The 20,944-nt window shown below is 42.9% G+C and overlaps 1 protein-coding gene and 1 non-coding gene across 2 annotated transcripts in view; both read left to right on the forward strand.

Moving 5' to 3' along the window:
* The first annotated feature begins 476 nt into the window (after positions 1-476).
* On the forward strand, positions 477-668 carry LOC116988174. Its single transcript, XR_004415879.1, has one exon. It is a non-coding gene; the product is annotated as a U2 spliceosomal RNA (small nuclear RNA).
* A 14,157-nt stretch (positions 669-14,825) lies between these two features.
* LOC116988000 (ras-related protein Rab-37-like) overlaps positions 14,826-20,944 on the forward strand; it is a 159,459-nt gene continuing 153,340 nt past the window's right edge. Inside the window, exon 1 of the mRNA XM_033044387.1 lies at positions 14,826-15,383. Within this exon, the coding sequence (XP_032900278.1) occupies positions 15,228-15,383 (156 nt within the window). The 5' untranslated portion in view covers positions 14,826-15,227. The remainder of the gene's footprint in view (positions 15,384-20,944) is intronic.

The raw sequence follows: 20,944 nt of genomic DNA on the forward strand, positions 1-20,944 counted from the left end.
ATAAAGGTTAAGGGCTGTACTAACAAGGGGTGGCTAAATCACGCCTGGTTAGGAAGCTATCACTCTTGGTAGTTATATACCAAAAAATAAATACAAGGGGAATAGAATTAATATCTTGCCACCAATTCAGCAAGCACCCCAAGGGGTCTACCCTCCCACGATGGTGAATGTTGCACCATCGTTGATAAACCACTTGAGTATTTCACCAGGTATACCCATTCATGGGATTTGTAACTACTACCATGGATCCAAGGATACTTTATGGTAGACATCGACCTTGAAGACGCACACTATTCAGTACCTTCTCATATAAGTTTCGGATATACCGCAATTACCTGGATGGAGTAACCATGATGAGCGTTGCGGCATTTAAGTCAAAGTTATCCAGAATCAACTAACCCTGACACTTAGAAACATTCCGTCATGGCATGTCTATATATTAACGACAAACTATCCTTGGATACAGCTTTAGCTGCATCGCTTCTCGGCCTTTTGGCTAAGATCAAGTGTAGTATCTGTTCTTATCAGTTTAATAATCTGATACGTCCCTTATCTAGGGACCATATATTGAATTGAATTTTGGAACAGGGAGATGGAATAGGGGTTTGCTCCGTCCACTCCACGCATCGACCCAGTATTGCAGTGCCTCTGGGAACGGTGCACAAAATATATATCCAGATATTTACGTTGACCATCCACAACTTTGTTATCTGGTATTCATTAAGACTATCAGTCATGGTGCATTAACCACCAATCAACTACGTGGCAAAGTAATTGGGATATAGCAGCATTACCAGCTACTGAACTGTGTACCTTTCCTCTGAGCTGAGATACTAGTGTTCAAAACTATCTCCATACCTGTAATATGGGGGCAAATGGATTAATCTGTAGTGCTATCATGGAATTTATCGGCAGGAAGGATTATGGTTGTACACTTCCACCTGTTTTGAGTAACATCTTATGTGTCCTGATGTGTTACTGAGCTTGTAATACTTAATGCCAATATGAATTGACTTAAACATGTTATATATTAACTTACTTAATTCTAGTGAAGCATTTGCTCAGTAATCCACCAAATTTGCATGTTCGTTTATAAGATAACAACATCACAGTGGTGGCATATACCAAACCACTTGGGCGGAGAACATCGATATTAGGTGACAATTTATTAACAATTGGAAACCGTATGTCGTCAAACATGTTTGACCATCAGTAACTCACCTATCAGGTGAGCTAAATACTGTAAACATACATTTAAACCAAAAATATTTGCTGAAATTACTAAGCAATATGGACACCAGATATCGATTCCTTATATCCAATTAAATCACCACGTACTAACTTACGTCACATGAAACCAATCTCAAGGCAGCGGCAATGGAGACATTCCCGCGTATTGAGGGGTGGGGGGAACCTAATCTCTATGTTTTCCTTTCCTTCTACCTCTTCAATAGGTACTACGGCTTCATCAGTCGGGTACTACGCAAATTACAGTGGACCAAGTCCACAAGCATGGTTCCCAGTGATCCTCGACATGGTCATTAAAAGAATTGCAGAATTGGGAAGACCATTGCTGTGCTTGGATCAGCAGCACTATCAAACTGATGACAGCATTCCGTCGCATATCCTAGGGAACATACCTGAGGAGCATCAAGAAATGGTACACTGTTTTCCAAAACAGGAATTACACATTCAACTATAACAAAAACTGTACTGGAGCTCCTAGCAGGTCTTCACCACAATGAAGGACATGTTCTGTCAGCCTACTCAACTTGGGTACCGCTCACTGGTGATCAGATACAGGAGAGGTATATCAATCCATTCCCCAGAAATAGGTACACCCAAATTGGGATGTCAGTGAAATCCTGACATACCTTAGGGGATGATCACCAGCCAGGTCACTCACCCTGGAACAGCCTACCCTGAAGATGGACATGCTGGTGGCCTTACATCAACACAAAGAGCCAGCTCTCCCATCTACTGCGATGGGACAACATGGTTATAACACCAGATAGTGTCACATGCCCATTCAAGGGTTGGCCAAACAGAACAGACCAGGAACATCAGGTCCAGTCATGAAATTCCGGGCATACCCACCTGAACCACGTTTTATGTGTCATGACCCACTTAGAGATCGACACAATAAGGAATACCGAGGGAGAGGAAAAAGCCTTATGGGTCAGCCACAGGAAACCTCATGGTCGGGTGACGAGCTAAACTATCTCTAGTGGCTCAAGCAGGTACTGGGAGTTGCTGGAGTAAATACTAACGTGTATAAAATCTTATTCCACCAGGACAGCTTCCACGTCAGTAACTAAGAGGATGGACGAGCCTATGGACCACATCCTCGCTACTGCAGGGTGGTCTAGGGAGTATACGTTCCAAACTTTTATAACAAACCACTGACAGAACCTGTATCGTTTGCAGAAAAAGAATCTGCAAAAAATATATAATTTAAGCCCGGGGGAGCAATTGGTCTTGTTGTTGTTAATAACACCATTATTGTTTTTACAAACAGATTCATGGTTGATTACGATAACATACTTCCTCCCTCGAATAACTTCGGCAGCGAGTGAAGTATGAACTGTTACACGGTTTGAAATCACAGAGCTTTGAAGTCTTCACGTAGTCACTCACGTGACTCCGAAGTAAAATAGTAAGATTAAACGAGAACTTACCAGTTTGAAATTTGATCTGTATTTTATGAGGAGTTACGATGAGGGATTACGTGCCCTCCGCTCCCACCCTCATTATATGGATCAAACTAATAAATTGATGTCTCCTTATCTTTACTATGTTTACTTCAAATAACTGTGTCTATCTGTGATTCCACACCGCTGCTTGGAAGTATGCCGCGCCTGCGCACTGAGCGGGTTCTTCACGTAATCCCTCATCGTAACTCCTCATAAAATACAGATCAAACTTCAAACTGGTAAATTCTCGTTTAATCTTACTATTATTCATCCTCCCAGGGACATACCTCTGTACAATCCAACAGCCCAACCCATCAGAAATGGATGCTTTAGAAGCATTTAAAGATCCATTTCTGACGTGTTGCAAGCTGCCCGTTACTCCAGCATTTTGTGTCTATCTTCGGTATCAATCAACATCTGCATTTCCTATATATTGCAAGGTGTCAATGAGGAAGATAGCGGTATTCCCTTTCCAGAATGGTGATCATTAAATGATAAAGCCTTGAAATAGGAAAAATTGCCTTTCCATTGGCAGGCGAGTTGTTAATCTGATGACAGACTCAACAAATTGGGCAAGGGACATACGTGCTCCCCAAAAAGAAACCGATAGGTCATTTTTAAAGTGGAGAATTGGGTGTACAAAGGTAATGAGGGAAGAACCATTGGACTAATCACGGTCACGGTGGCGCAGCGGTAGGGTTGCCGCCTTACAGCGAATGCAGCGCCAGAGACCCGGGTTCGATCCCGACTACGGGTGCTGTCTGTACGGAGTTTGTATGTTTTGCCCGTGACCTGCAGGGGTTTTCTCTGAGATGTTCAGTTTCCAGCCAAAGATGTACAGGTTTGTAGGTTAATTGGCTTGGTGTAAATGTAAAAATTGTCCCTAGTGGGTGTAGGATAGTGTTGGTGTGTGGGGGGCGCTGGTCGGCGCGGACCCGGTGTTTCCGCACTGTATCTCTAAACTAAACTAATCAGACTTTTTCTTCAAGGAGCCAGCATATGTAAAACGGGGTGAATGGACTCCACCGTGCTGTAGAAGCACCAGTACACACCAACAGAACTGCACAAAGAGCATCGAGATTCCAGAACATCTTTTGCAGAGGAATTTCCTCCCTTTGTTTCAGAGTTTATCAGAACAGGAAGGGTAGGTTGTTGAAGGTTCACAATCATAGCTGTTTCTGCATCAGAGCAGCACTGAGAACTCTGGGCAAATTATATTTTACACTTTGATGGAGTTTTGGCAGTTTTACAGAGGAGTGTTTTATTATGTAATCGAAAAATTCTAAAAGAAAAATAACCTCTGCTTCATCAGCCTTGGTGTGACATTTCCTGTTTGCTACAGGTATATTGCTTTGAGAGCTCTTTTCTGAGTTAAACTCCCAAAAGATTTCTACTTGTAATTTTTTTGTTGATAATTATTTTGTTTCTAACAGAGACATCTCTCATCTCCTTCCAGTCCAGAGTAATAATCAATTTCATCGCATTTTTCCTATGCTGTTATCAGTGAAATGTCAGATCCAGTTATCTTATTGTAATGCCCTGTCATATTCAGTGAATGAAGAGATTTCCACCAGAATTTGTTTTAAATTCATTCATTTTATGAATGTGAGTGTCACTGGCTGGGCTTACCCATTTATTACCCATGACAAACCACCCTTGTGAAAATGATCAGCCTTGGTGATGGTGCCCACAATGTTCTTGGAGAGGCAGTTTCGGAATGATGAAAGAACGGCGATGTATTTCCAAGTCAAGATGGTGTGCAGTTTGGAAACACCACCACCCTATGGGTGGTGGTGTTCCCATATGCTTCTGGGTGGTGGAGGCTGCAGGTTTAGGAGCTGTGATTAGAAAACATAAAACTATAGAAAATAGGTGCAGGAGGAGGCCATTCGGCCCTTCGAGCCAGCACCGCCATTCATTGTGATCATGGCTGATCGTCCCCTATCAATAACCCGTGCCTGCCTTCTTCCCATATCCATTGACTCCACTAGCCCCTAGAGCTCTATTTAACTCACTCTTAAATCCATCCAGTGACTTGGCCTCCACTGCCCTCTGCGGCAGGGAATTCCATAAATTCACAACTCTCTGGGTGAAAACGTTTTTTCTCACCTCAGTCTTAAATGACCCCCCCTTTATTCTAAGACGGTGGCCCCTGGTTCTGGACTCGCCCAACATTGGGAACATTTTTCCTGCATCCAGCTTGTCCAGTCCTTTTATAATTTTATATGTTTCTATAAGATATCCCCTCATCCTTCGAAACTCCAGTGATTGGCATAGTACAGTTGAGTAACTGCAGTGCATTTTACAGATGGTTCATACTGCAGCAACCATGCACCAGTGGAAAGGAGAATTGAAGTTTCGTGTGTGGATAGCGTGCAAATCAAGTGAGCTACATTTCCTGGGTAGTGCTGCAAATCTTGTGGGTTGCTGGAATTGCACTCATTCAGGCTGGTGAAGAGTATTCCATCACGCTCCTGCCTTGAGCCTTGCAACTTAAATGTTATAGATCTCCAATTTTAGGTATTAATGAATATCTCTGAATATCAGCAACACAGCATTGACAGGTTTTACAGGAGGAAGAGCTCTTCACCCAACAGCGACAGTGGCGCCTCTGCGCTTGGTATTTGGACTTCATCATTAGATTTGAAGATGCGGTAGGCCGGGGAGGTTAGATCTTCACATTCTACCCTACGGAAGTGTTGGTGTTACCAATAGTAATTCAGACAGCCGCCCTGTCCAGCACATTACACACGTTTAATGGTGCAGAGAGGAGAACCTACAAACTGCGTACAGATAGCACCCGTAGTCAGGATCTAACCCGGGTCTCTGGCAATATAAGGCAGCAACTCTACTGTTGTGGCAGTGTACCACTTGTACCTCGTGTCTCTCCAAGTGATTCAAGACCCATCTATTGTATTTGGAGGGATGTCGCTGCTTTGCAGTCAATTAGCCGACAGCAAAATCACACAAAATGCCAGTGAGAAGAAACACCAAGCCATCTGTTTTGGAGATATCAGCGAAAGGATAAAATATTGTCAAGCCCTTAGTTATTCTCTGTTATTCAAGTATCATCACGGGGAACTGCATAGCTGCCAGAGAAACCTGATGGGTTTAAGCAAAGAGACAGAATCATTACTCCTCTAAAAAACAGCTTGAACCTGGAACATAGCAGCTTATTACATAGAAACATAGAAACATAGAAATTAGGTGCAGGACTAGGCCATTCGGCCCTTCGAGCCTGCACCGCCATTCAATATGATCATGGCTGATCATCCAACTCAGTATCCCGTACCTGCCTTCTCTCCATACCCTCTGATCCCCTTAGCCACAAGGGCCACATCTAACTCCCTCTTAAATATAGCCAATGAACTGGCCTCGACTACTCTCTGTGGCAGGGAGTTCCAGAGATTCACCACTCTCTGTGTGAAAAAAGTTCTTCTCATCTCGGTTTTAAAGGATTTCCCCCTTATCCTTAAGCTGTGACCCCTTGTCCTGGACTTCCCCAACATCGGGAGCAATCTTCCTGCATCTAGCCTGTCCAACCCCTTAAGAATTTTGTAAGTTTCTATAAGATCCCCTCTCAATCTCCTAAATTCTAGAGAGTATAAACCAAGTCTATCCAGTCTTTCTTCATAAGACAGTCCTGACATCCCAGGAATCAGTCTGGTGAACCTTCTCTGCACTCCCTCTAGGGCAATAATGTCCTTCCTCAGATTTGGAGACCAAAACTGTACGCAATACTCCAGGTGTGGTCTCACCAAGACCCTGTACAACTGCAGTAGAACCTCCCTGCTCCTATACTCAAATCCTTTTGCTATGAAAGCTAACATACCATTCGCTTTCTTCACTGCCTGCTGCACCTGCATGCCCACTTTCAATGACTGGTGTACCATGACACCCAGGTCTCGCTGCATCTCCCCTTTTCCTAGTCGGCCACCATTTAGATAATAGTCTGCTTTCCTGTTTTTGCCACCAAGTTGGAGCCAAGTTTTTGCCACCAAGTGATCCAACTTTTACCAGCCAAGTTGGATCACAGAGAACTCTAGATATTCATTGCACCACTGGTTCTCAATTCCCACTAAATAAAATGTTTTCATGACACTAAGGTACAAAACGGAGGGTCAGGCTGCTACAGTATGGATTTATTCTGAAGTTTTAGGGTTAAAATAAATGATTACGATTGCATATTCAGGAGTTCTCTGTATCTATCCCTTGCTGTATCTTGAACACATGAGATGGAGCATGATTCTGCCTTGTTTCTTTTCTTGGAGTGTTTACTGACAACAATGGGAGGTTGACTCTCTGTCATCCACGTTTTATCTGAGTTCTGCTTTCCACATTAGCTCTAAATAAACATTACTTTTATCCTGTTGGGTTGACATTCACAGGTGGTTCTTATCTGCCAAAAACAGTCTTTGCACAAGGAATCTCTGGATATTGTCCATGGATGTAAGCTTGAGTGACGAATATATCCTCCAATCCTGAGACCAAATGAACCCTGTAACTGGAGGACACAGCCTGTAGTTAATAACAGTGACGTTCCCATGAGTAACTACATGTTAGATGAGAGGCATTTCATATTCTGGCACACAGGGCATTTTCTTTATCTTCGTATCCTACATAGAACAGAACAGCTCAGGAACAGGCCTTTCATCCCACAATGCTTGTGCCAATCACAATGCCACTTTAAATTAAACCTATCTGCCAGCACATCATTGGGGTGAAAGATTGCAACCCTCACGTGGTCCGCCCTGTTTCAATGAATGCAATCAACCTGGCATGCACAATCAAGTAAGATCAAATAGAACAAGTTGTCCTGCAACTTTAGGCTGTGCACGCCATACGCAAGAAGAAGAAGAAGCACATCATCTATATCCATTCATTCTCTGCCTGTTCTTGTGCCTGTCTAAATGCTTCTTCAGTGTTGCCATTGCTTGTCTCCTCTTGCAGTGCATTCCAGGTTTTGACTTTCGACCTTGTATCTCCACACTCATCCACCTCTCTCAGTGAAAAAACAACTTGACCTGTAAATCTTCCTCCTCTCACTTTAAACAAATGCCTTCTGTTCAGGAGTCAAAAGTCCATGATATTTGTTTGTCATATGTACTGGCAACAGAACAGTGGGATTCTTTCTTGCTGCGACTTAAACCGCAACAGGACATGAATAATTATGTAATAATGAATAATACAATAAATAAATAGCTGTAAAGGTTGGATAACCATAATGGTGCTAAACCAGCGACAAAGACACAGTCCATAGAAGAATTTAGTTGTTGAGATAGCGATTAGTATTATGTAGCGTTCAGGAACCTGATAGTTGCTTGGACCAAGGTGTTCTTGAACCTGAGGTCATGTGTCCTGTAGTAGAAAAATGAGAGCTAGACCAGGGTGATGTGAATCTTTGATAAAACATTTGGCTTCATATAGATCCTTTCAATTGTGGGGGGGGAGGGGGGGGGGGGGAGGGGGGGTGGGGAGGATAGTGGGGAGGGATGTGGGGGGTCAACAGTAATCATGGACTGGGCAATGTCTACCACTCTCTGTAGCCTTCTTTGTTCCTGGGTGTTTGAGTTACCAATCGAAGCTGTGATGCAACCAGTGAGTGTTCTCTCTAAAGAACACCTGTAGATGCTTGATAAAGTATTTGGCGACTTAGCAAAACCCAAGAGTCTGAAGAAGGGTCTCGACCCGATACGTTGCCTATTTCCTTTGCTCCATTGATGCTGCCTCACCCGCTGAGTTTCCCCAGCATTTTTGTCTACCTACCAAAACTCACCAATCTTCTCAGGAAGTAGAGGCGTTAATAAGCTTTCTTTGTGATTATACCAATGGGTCCTGGTCCAGGACAGATCTCCAGAGATGTGCACGCCCAGGAACTTGGTGATTCTCTCCACCGCTGTCCTCTTGATGAAGGCAGGTTCATGGGATACCTGCCTTTCTCTTCTTGAAGCCAACTATCCTTGGTCCTGCTGATGTTGAGAAATACATTGTTGTTCTGGCACCATATCAATCTCTCGCCAGTACTCTGACTTATCATTATTTGGCATTTCTATACTGAGAAAAATATTTTGACTATCTACCCGGTACTCTCACTGTTACGGGCAGAGCTTTGGTTGTTGACAATTTGGTAAAATGTAAGAAGACTTAAAAGGTAAAGTGATGTGTGTGCCAGCAGATTAAGTGCCTCTCACCTAACAGAACTAATTATGAAGATCAGCATGCATCCTGGATCCCTATGCGATAATTCAGTTCCGTTTCGTTTATTGTCACGTGTACCGAGGGTGCAGTGAAAAGCTTTTTGTTGCATGCTATCCAGTCAGCAGAAAGATAATACATGATTACAATCAATCCATTTACAGTGTAGAGATACATGATAAGGGAATAACGTTTAGTGCAAGGCAAAGCCAGTAAAATCCAATCAAAGACAGTCCGAGGGTCACCAATGAGGTAGATAGTCACCCAAAGCAATCTTAGAATGATCCAGTTCTCCCTGCAAATCCAGGAGTTAACCAGAGTTAATCCATGTATCCAATGGCTTAATGACTTATTAACTGCAGGAGGCTGAGTTTTTACACCACCCTTTACGTCCAGCATTGAATGAATTCTTACTGTTTCACATGATGGAATGATGGAAGATTTTTCATTAAATAATGAAAATTCACTGCTCTTTCAAATAAATGTGCGATTAAAGGCACTATGTAATTAAACCACAGGCCATTAGCTCTTCGTTTCACTGCACTCCCTGCGAAGCGAACTAGTATTAGGAGTGTAGTTTTGGCTGCAATGGGTAGAAGTTGATTAGAGTTCCTTCCAGTGGGTATTCAGTGATCCTCTGTGGAAAGTGTGTTGGTGCTAGGAGGTTGGGGTAGGAGGAGGAGACAAGACTCCTGGTTAACTGTATGGATGGCAGCAGACATGAGGACCAAACCCTGGGTGCCCAATGCAATGGTAAATGCCGAAATAAGAGGAGAGGGATGGGCAGTTAGGGTAGAGAGGAGAGAAAGGAAAAGGAAGAGATGAGAAGGCAATGGAAGGATAAGGAAAGTGGATTGCAGAGGGAGGAGTTGGAAATCAACGGAGGAGGGAAGGTAAGAGAGGAGGCATGAGGAGAGGTGAGGGGAAAGGGAGAAGGGGAAGTAACATTGGAAAGAGAAGTGAGGCAAGGAGAGAGAGAGAGAGAGAAAGATGGGGAGACATGGAGAGGAGGTGATATGTGAGGGAAGCAAAAGATTGAAAGGGAGGAGAGATAAAGTACATAGAACTTAGAGAAGTAAAGTACATAGAACAGTGCAGCATTAAAACAGGCTCTTCGACCTGCCATGCCTATGTTGGCCACAACTGCACTTTAAACTAATCCCTTCCGCCAGTATATGGTCTACATCCCTCTATCCCTTACCTGCTCATGTGGCAGTCAAATGTTGCTCTCATATCTGCTTCTACTAAGTCCCCTGGCAACACTTTCCATGAACCCACCAATCTCTGTGTAAAGAACATGCACTTGAACAAAATATGCACTCAAATACAACACTGAAAATATGGGAGACAGCAGGTCCCCAATGAGCCAACCCGTGCCTGCAGGAGCGATCACAGTTTTACATGGTCCAGTTGTCCCCATCCTCCTTTTGGGAGACGAGAATTTCATATTCACACTCCCCATTTACGTGAAAAGTGTTTCCTGATTCTTTATTGAGAGACCCAACTCCAATTTTAAAATATTGGGTTCCTTTATCAGACTAAATAATTTCCATGTACCTAGGTCATCAAATACTTTCATTATATTAAACATCTGAATAGGTTAATCTCTTGCACAAATACAAGTCAATGTTATTCAGTCTGTTCAAATCTCTCAGGCCCAGAATACAGAAATGTACAAAGGTTGGGAGTGAATAGAGCATTTAGTCCTCGTGTGTTCTGCATTTCAATTAGACTGAACCGTGGTCCAACTCGTTACGGTCTAAACACTCCTTACACCTATATCACTTACAACCTTTAGTTAACAAAACATTATCAATGCCACCTTTTAAGAGGAAGGGAGAGAACAGTGAGCTACCAGTGCCTGTCAGCCTGATGTTGATTGAAAGGAAAATCCTGGAACCCATATTAATGGATATGATGGAAAATAATAAGCAAGTCCAACTGAGTAGAAATCTAACTGAGTAGCAAAGCAACATTGAGTGACTGTGAGACTTAATCTTATCCCAAAGATTAAAACTTGCTTCAAGACATTGGGTTCCAACATTATTAAAGCTCACTTCTTGTATCGGCACAAAATATTTGAGATGATAAAAATAGCAGAGGCAGTTAACATTTTTTGTTATTTTAGTGAAGGAATTTTACTCAAGGAAAACAAATTAATCACTTTTTTTTTTAACAGCTTAAATAAATGCAATGTTTTATTTGGCCCAGTAGTTTGTTGTTGTTTTGGAGTCAGCAAGTGTGGAATAAAATCCCACAATCAGCATTTTTCATTTAATTCATGCTGACTGTTCAATATATAGAGGTCGCTGCACTTGTTACAGCCCTGTTACATTGGACTGCATGGCAATTCTGAAAAAAAGGGCAGAGAGATCTTCCAACATTCACCATCCAACCAGCATTACAAACACAGATTGACATATTTCTGTTGGGTGACACAATGGCGCAACTGATAGTGTTGCTGCCTCCAGTGCCAGAGACCCAGGTTCAATCCTGACCTTGGGTGCTGTGCTGTGTGGAGTTTGCACATTCTTCCTGTGACTGCGTAGGTTTCCTCCGGGTTCTTCCCACATCCCAAAGGTGGGCGGGATCGTAGGTTAATTGGCCTCTGTAAATTGCTCCTAGCACGTAGGGAGTGGATGCGAAAATGGGATAGAACTAGTATGGACAGGGGATCGATGGTCGGTGTGGCCTCTGTGGGCCAAAACTACACTTTTTTTAGCTGTTCCTCTACAGCTACAACTAAAAACAGTTCATTTTTTGATGAACCATAACATTGCTTTACCCTATTACTTTACACATGGGATACGGGGAAGGGGAAACATTCAGATATTTTGTATTCTTGAAAACACTGAAGCTGGTAACCTGATTTCATGGGAAATGAAGCTTAGTTCAGTTTGGTTTAGAGATGCAGCTTGGAAACAGCACCTTCACCCCACTGAATCCACACCGACCAACACGGTGGGGAAAATGTACAATTTTACCAAAGTCAATTGTACGCCTTTGGAGTGTGGAAGAAAATGGAGCACTCGGAGCAAACCCATGCAGGTCACGGGGAAACTCCATACAGACAGCACCCATGGTCAGAATCGAACCTGGGTCTCTGCTGCTGTAAGGCAGCAACACTACTGCCAGTAATAAATATATGCATATACAGGCAATATATATATATATATATGTGCATATGCATAATAAATATACATAAATATATGAACATAATAATATGAATGGACAGGTGGAATTAGACCTACACCACATCTCATTAAGGTTGAAACTCCACGACAAGACACTTAATCTAGTTCCTTCAAGCCGCTCCATTTTTCAATGCTCACATCTCAGAGCATCAAGAAAACAGAAAATAAAACAGGGAGAATAGGGAAAAATAAAATTCCATACCAATCCTCATGAGGCAATTAAAGCCAGACTAGATTACATGGAAGATATACTATCTTTAAACTATGTGCTGTCATTGCATAGAAACTGATCTTGACATAATGTATTCTTTATTGTGAACTGATCCAACATGTTCTTGTGGAGAATTATTATCCTTCTCCCAGCACCAGTTCTGCTTAGAGTCCAGTCTATGAGTAGATAGTCTAAATCATGATCTCTTGTACTCTTTAATGTATGAATCTCGAATAATCACTCAACCGGCTCACTCTCCAATCATTTAACTATTTTACAAACCTGGGTTAGTTTTCTTCCAGGTCTATACTGCTCTAAAGTAAATAGACTAATCCATAAGCCTGCCTAAGTCGCCGACATCCTTTAAAAAGAGAATAATTTTTGTAACTCTCATTTAGACCTTTGCCCGCCAGGTAGCAGACCAAGACTGACCAGCAAACTGAGTCAAAATAATGTCATTTGATTTGTGCTGAGCCCCTCTATTACTGCAAACAATAACCCATTGACTTTAGATAGTTTCTCTACATTGACCAAACAACCTTTGCTGTTCTGTGCACATTGACACCATTTTTTAAATTCTCAATTTTTCCTCTGCATTATTCCCTGCTAATGATATGTGTACCTTGTATTAGTCCACCCAACATGCATGACACAATGTAGAAACTAAGAACTGCAAATTCTGGTTAATAAACAAAGGACATAATGTGCTGCAATAACCCAGCATCTCTGGGGAACATGGATATGTGATTTTTGGGTCAAGACCCTTCTTCAGACTAATTGTAGGGGGTGGGGGGAGGAGAAGAAAGCTGGAAAAGGGGAGAGGCAGGACTAAGCGTGGAAAGCAATAGGTTGACAGGTGTGAGAGGAGTTTTTGATAGGCAGGCAGTTGGAACAAAGGGCAGAGATAAGAATAGTAGGTGTAAGACAGGTTTGAAGAGTTGTGGATTGTGAAACCAGTGGGAGGAAAATATGTGGGAGTACAGGTGGGGCACATGAGAGGGAAGAGTGGGGGGGGGGGTACGGGGGTAAATAGAGGTTACCTAAAATTGGAGAATCAACGTTCATGCTGCTGGGTTACTGCTCTCACTCAGGCCCAGGACTGCACGCATTGTAATCATTTAAAAAAAAAAAATTCTAAATTCCTTTCCATCTCATAGACAATTAACAATTGACAAAATGTGATTAGTTCATAAGTGATAGGAGAAGATTTAGGCCATTCGGCCCATCGAATAATCCACCATTCAATTATGGCTGATCTATCTTCCCCTCTCAACCCCATTCTCCTGCCTTCTCCCCATAACCCCTGACACCCTTGCCGATCAGTCTAGATTGTTCATGGAGAAGTAACATTCATTCTGCAGCAGCGGGTTCAGAAACAAGCGGTATTGACTGACCCGCCAGCACATGCAAGCTTGAAACTCCAGCTATATATAATATGTGTCTATCAGCAATAACTGCAGCGGTTGAAAATGTAGTTGCAATAGTGAAGATCTTGCACTTGGGACTGAATCTAGCCTGGATTGACGAGTCGTCTCTACCAGGTGGGGCAGAATGCTTGGCCTCTTTCTCCCGAGTCTCACCAGCAGGTCCTTGGAAGGAAGAGATAAAGAAGTACACGTGACCAATCAGTTATATTTCCGGAGAAAAGTAGTTGTCAGATTTGGTGAGTAGGTGGATTCAAACTGATGGCCTTTTTAAGTGTTTAAAAAAGTGGTAAAATTCATAAACAACCGGGATTGACTGACTCCCAAACACATGCAAGTCATCATCCGCTGGAAACTTGGTGTTGAAACCTTTGCAATGCTCCCGAGGAACCAAAACATTTGTGAAGGACGGCCGGGACAATCCGTCAGGCGTTCCTTTCGCCGCCGTGCCAATTGCCTGACATCCCTTCAGTTTATGCCCTCAGTTACGTATTGACATTCAGGGGCTCCAGAAAAAAAATCTGTAAAACCATATCTGTGAGAACTACGAGGGTGGCCACATCCCACTACCCTCCAAAAATAAAAACTATCTCACCGGCACCTGACCAAAAGTTGGCAAATTGCAATATTTATCTCAGTACGAAATTGTTTAGGAATCTAGGTTAAAGGCGGGACATATTCTGGGCTGCTCGTGGCACAGTGAGCTGGGGAAAGCAAATTACTAATTCTGCAGTAAAAAAAAATAAGGCTCTCCAAAACCCAGATTGCTGATATCATTGCCCGGTGTCATTCTGTACCGCTCTGTGCACTGAGTCGTTGCGCCAGGACTCCATTCATAAAACCCCGGGCGCTTCCCATTCTGCACTATTCCACCCCGCGCTATGACTACAAACAAACAAAAGTGCGTGTGGAAATCCGCATTGACCCAGCAATATTGTGCATGTGTAAAGTTTGGCTCTGGGGTGCGCAGCTGATTGTGATGGGGGTGGGGCGAGAAAGCTCCCTGGGCGATTTTTTGGGGTTGGGTAATATCAAGAAGAATTGCGTCGTACGTCAGTGCGCCTTTCATTCACCCCCCCCCCCCCACCCCCATGTGGGTTGTGATGAGGAGGAGTTAGAACGGCAGGAGCCGGAGGATTGAAGGCGGTTGCTTCACGGTGCTGAACTGGGCAGGGTTCGGGCGCCTGAGTCTCGACTAGTCTCTCTTGCCACTTCCGGACTACCAGCCCCTTCCACGGTCTAATGGTCGCTTTGCTGACAGGCGCAACTTCAGGGCTGAAAGTGAAAGGAGGTGGAGCTGACCGCGGTGCTGAACGTTTTCAGGCCGCCAGCACATCGGGAGCTCTCCATTGTGCTAAAACCGTACGGCCAGCAGTGGGTGAAACATCGGAAACCGCGGCGGAGGAGCTGTCCCCGGTGCTGAAGGTGGTTCTGGCTGGGGACTGTCCTTCCAGCCGGCACCAAGGTCTTCACTCAAAACTTGCCGCTTGCCCCAGAAGATCACCAGACGATGGAACCAAGGCTAGAGTTCCAGAGTGCCCCTGATGGGGATGTCTATTGCCCAGACAGTGCTTACGGATCTTCTGTGATGGACACGGACACGGAAGAGAACCACACGCCGTCCTCCAGCAACGTTACTAACTACAACGAGGAGCTGATGCATAAGGCGAGTTCTTTACAATTTTAACACGGCAATTGGTTCTATTAGAGAGAGAGTGTCTCTACCGCAATTAAACATCCCAAGGTGCTTAAGGGAAGTCTTCTAGCAGCGGAAATAGAACAACACTTGGCAAATCATCAATTCTCTCGCACATACTCAACATCCTTAGAACAGAAAGTACAGAAGAAAATTAATAAAATAATTATATGGCTAAAACACTATGCACGAGAGCATATTAGCGGGTGTCATAAGAGGGAACCAAACATCTTTAGAAAACGATAGTTAGGGTCTAATTTGAGATCAATAAATGGAAACCATAAGGGGTTAAATGGACACAGCATGTTCTGCTCACTGCCTTCACCCAGTGAAGGCGGACAGCAGAGGGGATGGGCAGGATAAAAAAACTGTTTAAGAGAGTTGCTTCAGGGAAATCCAAATTGATTGGGACATTTTCTAGATAGTTGAGGAAGACGAGTTAACTATATCTTATATTCTTATTCAAATATAAGCGAGTTTTGCTTTACTGTGTACTATAACATTGTCATGTGACATCCCTCTTCAAAAAGGGAGTTAGGGGATAAAGCCAACAATTGAAGGTCAAGCACTCAACACAAATAGTTGGGAAAACATCGAGTTAGTAATGTGGGACAAAATGATTGATCACTTAGAAAAGTAAAGAACAGCCAGTAAGGAATTCTGAAAGACAAATTTTCTTTGGAAAATCTGACGGAATTATTTGACAAAATAATGGAAATAGTGCCTGACAGAAATGTTATGGCCTTTGAGAGGGGATTCAATTAATAAATATTGTGGAATAATTAACAGAATCAAGAGATATGGTTAGAAAGCAGGAACGGGGTACTGATTTAGGATGATCAGCCATGATCATATTGAATGGCAGTGCTGGCTCAAAGGGCCGAATGGCCTACTCCTGCACCTATTTTCTATGTTTCAATGGTTCTAATAAATACTGTGGTGTGGAATATTAAATAAAGATGCAGTGGCAGCACAGTAACATAATGACTAGGAGGCAGAAGCAAAGAACAGTGGATAACAAATTATTCTAGAGCAAATACAAAGTGATCTCCCAAGGGGTCAGTATTACAAAACTGCAGTTTTGATAGTTCCTACTTACCTGTCCCTGGGTAGCACATGGTGGAGAAAATGTAACACAAAGATATAGACCAGAATTTTGGAAATGTGTACGGGGAGGTAGTTGGGAAGCGATGTAAACAAAGTGGAGAGTCAAGGAACCCCAGGTGCTGGTTTACAAAAAAAAAATACAAAGTGGTGGAGTAACTCAGTGGGTCAGGCAATGGGTCTGCCTGACCCACTGAGTTACTCCACCACTTTGTGTCTTGTAACGTGAACTAAATGATGGATTTAAAAGGTGCCAGGAATGGGAGTCCTAGGCATTCATATACTGTACAGTAAATTTCAAAGGCAGCAAGAGGACTTGACAAGATGTTAAGAAAAGTCCAGACAGAATCTGAGGCAATACGTATACAGTAGGAATGTAAAGAAATATGTCTCAATCATTTCTCATTAGGTAGGAAGTTTAAGTAAAGGATTGCTATTTCTATGAGAGGCAAAGACAAAGATAGCCTTACAAAAGATCCACACATCCTCAAAAAAGAGAATTGAGAAACGGTTAAGAGATTTATGGAAAAATATAGGGCAAACATACATACTACTCCATTTATATCACAATACCAAAGTTATCACAGATGCTTCATACACATGACAGCACAGAAAGCTTGCCATATACAATACAATGATAGTATCAAAGCGAAGGATGATGCGTACAAATTAGCCAGAAAAAGCAGCATACCGGAGGACTGGGAGAAATTCAGAGACCAACAGAGGAGGACAAAGGGCTTAATTAGGAAAGGAAAAATAGATTATGAAAGAAAACTGGCAGGGAACATAAAAACTGACTGCAAAAGTTTTTATAGATATGTGAAAAGAAAGAGATTAGTTAAAACAAATGTAGGTCCCTTGCAGTCAGAAACAGGTGAGTTGATCATGGGGAACAAGCAGACCAATTGAATAACTACTTTGGTTCCGTCTTCACTAAGGAAGACATAAATAATCTGCCGGAAATAGCAGGGGACCGCGGGTCAAAGGAGTTGGAGGAATTGAGTGAAATCCAGGTTAGCCGGGAAGTGGTGTTGGGTAAATTGAATGGATTAAAGGCCGATAAATCCCCAGGGCCAGATAGGCTGCATCCCAGAGTACTTAAGGAAGTAGCTCCAGAAATAGTGGATGCATTAGTAATAATCTTTCAAAACTCTTTAGATTCTGGAGTAGTTCCTGAGGATTGGCGGGTAGCAAACGTAACCCCACTTTTTAAGAAGGGAGGGAGAGAGAAAACGGGGAATTACAGACCAGTTAGTCTAACATCGGTAGTGGGGAAACTGCTAGAGTCAGTTATTAAAGATGGGATAGCAGCACATTTGGAAAGTGGTGAAATCATTGGACAAAGTCAGCATGGATTTACAAAAGGTAAATCATGTCTGACGAATCTTATAGAATTTTTCGAGGATGTAACTAGTAGCGTGGATAGGGGAGAACCAGTGGATGTGGTGTATCTGGACTTCCAGAAGGCTTTCGACAAGGTCCCACATAAGAGATTAGTATACAAACTTAAAGCACACGGCAGTGGGGGTTCAGTATTGATGTGGATAGAGAACTGGCTGGCAAACAGGAAGCAAAGAGTAGGAGTAAACGGGTCCTTTTCACAATGGCAGACAGTGACTAGTGGGGTACCGCAAGGCTCAGTGCTGGGACCCCAGCTATTTACAATATATATTAATGATCTGGACGAGGGAATTGAAGGCAATATCTCCAAGTTTGCGGATGACACTAAGCTGGGGGGCAGTGTTAGCTGTGAGGAGGATGCTAGGAGACTGCAAGGTGACTTGGATAGGCTGGGTGAGTGGGCAAATGTTTGGCAGATTCAGTATAATGTGGATAAATGTGAGGTTATCCATTTTGGTGGCAAAAACAGGAAAGCAGACTATTATCTAAATGGTGGCCGACTAGGAAAAGGGGAGATGCAGCGAGACCTGGGTGTCATGGTACACCAGTCATTGAAAGTGGGCATGCAGGTGCAGCAGGCAGTGAAGAAAGTGAATGGTATGTTAGCTTTCATAGCAAAAGGATTTGAGTATAGGAGCAGGGAGGTTCTACTGCAGTTGTACAGGGTCTTGGTGAGACCACATCTGGAGTATTGCGTACAGTTTTGGTCTCCAAATCTGAGGAAGGACATTATTGCCATAGAGGGAGTGCAGAGAAGGTTCACCAGACTGATTCCTGGGATGTCAGGACTGTCTTATGAAGAAAGACTGGATAGACTTGGTTTATACTCTAGAATTTAGGAGATTGAGGGGGGATCTTATAGAAACTTACAAAATTCTTAAGGAGTTGGACAGGCTAGATGCAGGAAGATTGCTCCCGATGTTGGGGAAGTCCAGGACAAGGGGTCACAGCTTAAGGATAAGGGGGAAATCCTTTAAAACCGAGATGAGAAGAACTTTTTTCACACAGAGAGTGGTGAATCTCTGGAACTCTCTGCCACAGAGAGTAGTCGAGGCCAGTTCATTGGCTATATTTAAGAGGGAGTTAGATGTGGCCCTTGTGGCTAAGGGGATCAGAGGGTATGGAGAGAAGGCAGGTACGGGATACTGAGTTGGATGATCAGCCATGATCATATTGAATGGCGGTGCAGGCTCGAAGGGCCGAATGGCCTACTCCTGCACCTAATTTCTATGTTTCTATGTTTCTAATACATATTTTGCCAGTGTCATTCCAATGAATCAGCCAAAGCAGAATTTAATAAATGTTTAATTACATTAATTTCCAATGTTAGTTTTTGGGAAAGGTACATCATGTTTGACCAACTTACTAAAGTTCTTTGAAGAAGTAACGTGAAGAAATTTAAAGGTGAACTGCTGGGTTTGCTTCCAAAGGCATTTGATAAGGCATTGCAGAAAATAAAAGATTATGGTGTACGAGGTAACATATTGGGCTGGATAGAAGATTTTGCCTTACAGAAAATAGAGACTAGGTATATTGAACAGTCTTCTTCTAGTTGGCGAGATGTAACAGGTGATATGTCTCAGGGCTCAAGAGACTAGAATATAAAAGCAAGGATGTAATGCTGAGGTTTTAAAAGATGCTGGTCAGACCATATTTGGAATATTGTGAGCAGTTTTGGAACCCATATCTGAGGATGTACTGGCATTGGAGAGGGTCCAGAGGAGGTTTACAATAATAATCCCAGGGATAATAGCATTAGCGCATGAGGAACATTTGATGGCCCTGGGCCTGTAATCGCTGGCGTTTAGAAGGATGCGGAAGGGGGGGGGGGGGGGGGGGGGGGAACTTACTGAATAATGAAAGGCCTAGATAAAGTGGCTGTTGAGAGGGTCCTTCCAGTAGTGGGAGAGTCTGGGATCAGAGGTTACAGTTTAGAAATAAATGGATGTTCCTTTATAATGGAGATGTGGATGATTTTTTTTTAGCCAGAAAGTGGTGAATCTGTGGAATTCATTGCCACAGGTTGCTGTGGAGGCCAAATCTTTGGTCATTTTTAAAGTGGAGATTGATAAGTTCTTGATTAGTAAGAGTGTCAAAGGTTACAGGGAGTAGGCAGAAGAATGAGGTTGAGAGGGAAAGTTAGATCAGCTATGACTGAATGACGGAACAGACTCGAAGGACCAAATAGTCTATTTCTCCTCCTATGCCTTATGATCAATAGTGAAGCATCAACCTTTTGCTATTTACGCAAATGACCTGGATAAAAGCTTCACACATATGGATGTGAAATGTATTCACGAGAGAAAAAAAGTAGGAAAATATGTTGTGAGGAGCACATTAAAAAAGCTACAAAGAGGAATAAATAATTTAAGCGAGTGGGGAAAGATGTTGGGATGAGAGCTGTGGTTGGGATGAAGTGAAAAGCAAACAAGGGACAATATTTGTTGCACAAACCAAGAGGTGACTGAGGGATCTCAAGGGCAGAGGGTTGCTTGGGCCCTAACCAATGCTTCAAAGAGAAATGTGAACATGAGTGATTAAATACTTGAAGCATTCAGGGAGTAGCTATATTCCACAAAAAAGGCCAGTTGCTTGACAATGTTCCTTGAGGGATCAGTGCCCCGTGAATAGTTTAATGCCTGGCAGCAAGCAATGTTCATACATGGTCTGTTATTTGACAGCTCTCTAAGATACTTCTCACTAGAGGATCTCATATCTTGGGCTTTAAGAGCAATTGTGTAGCGTGAGATTCAGCCGGGTAACATTTGTGAAGAGTGAGCTAGAATAATGGGTTCTAGACTTTGATGAACCATGAAGACTTCATTGCTTTGCATCCAGCAGGCTTGGATCCTGGGGATTGTGGGGATTGGGATCTGACCTATGAAAAGCAGGATTTCAGCTCATCTTGCAGACTGTTTGGCAAAATGCAGCAACTTACTATACAATGAGTGAGGTCTGAGATGGGCTGGTTTCTGTATATGCTCTAGGAGAGAATAGCCATCATGGGAGTAGAATGGGATTAGATA

The sequence above is a fragment of the Amblyraja radiata genome, chromosome 26 (assembly GCF_010909765.2).
Source record: "Amblyraja radiata isolate CabotCenter1 chromosome 26, sAmbRad1.1.pri, whole genome shotgun sequence".
NCBI classification, from domain to species: Eukaryota; Metazoa; Chordata; class Chondrichthyes; order Rajiformes; family Rajidae; genus Amblyraja; species Amblyraja radiata.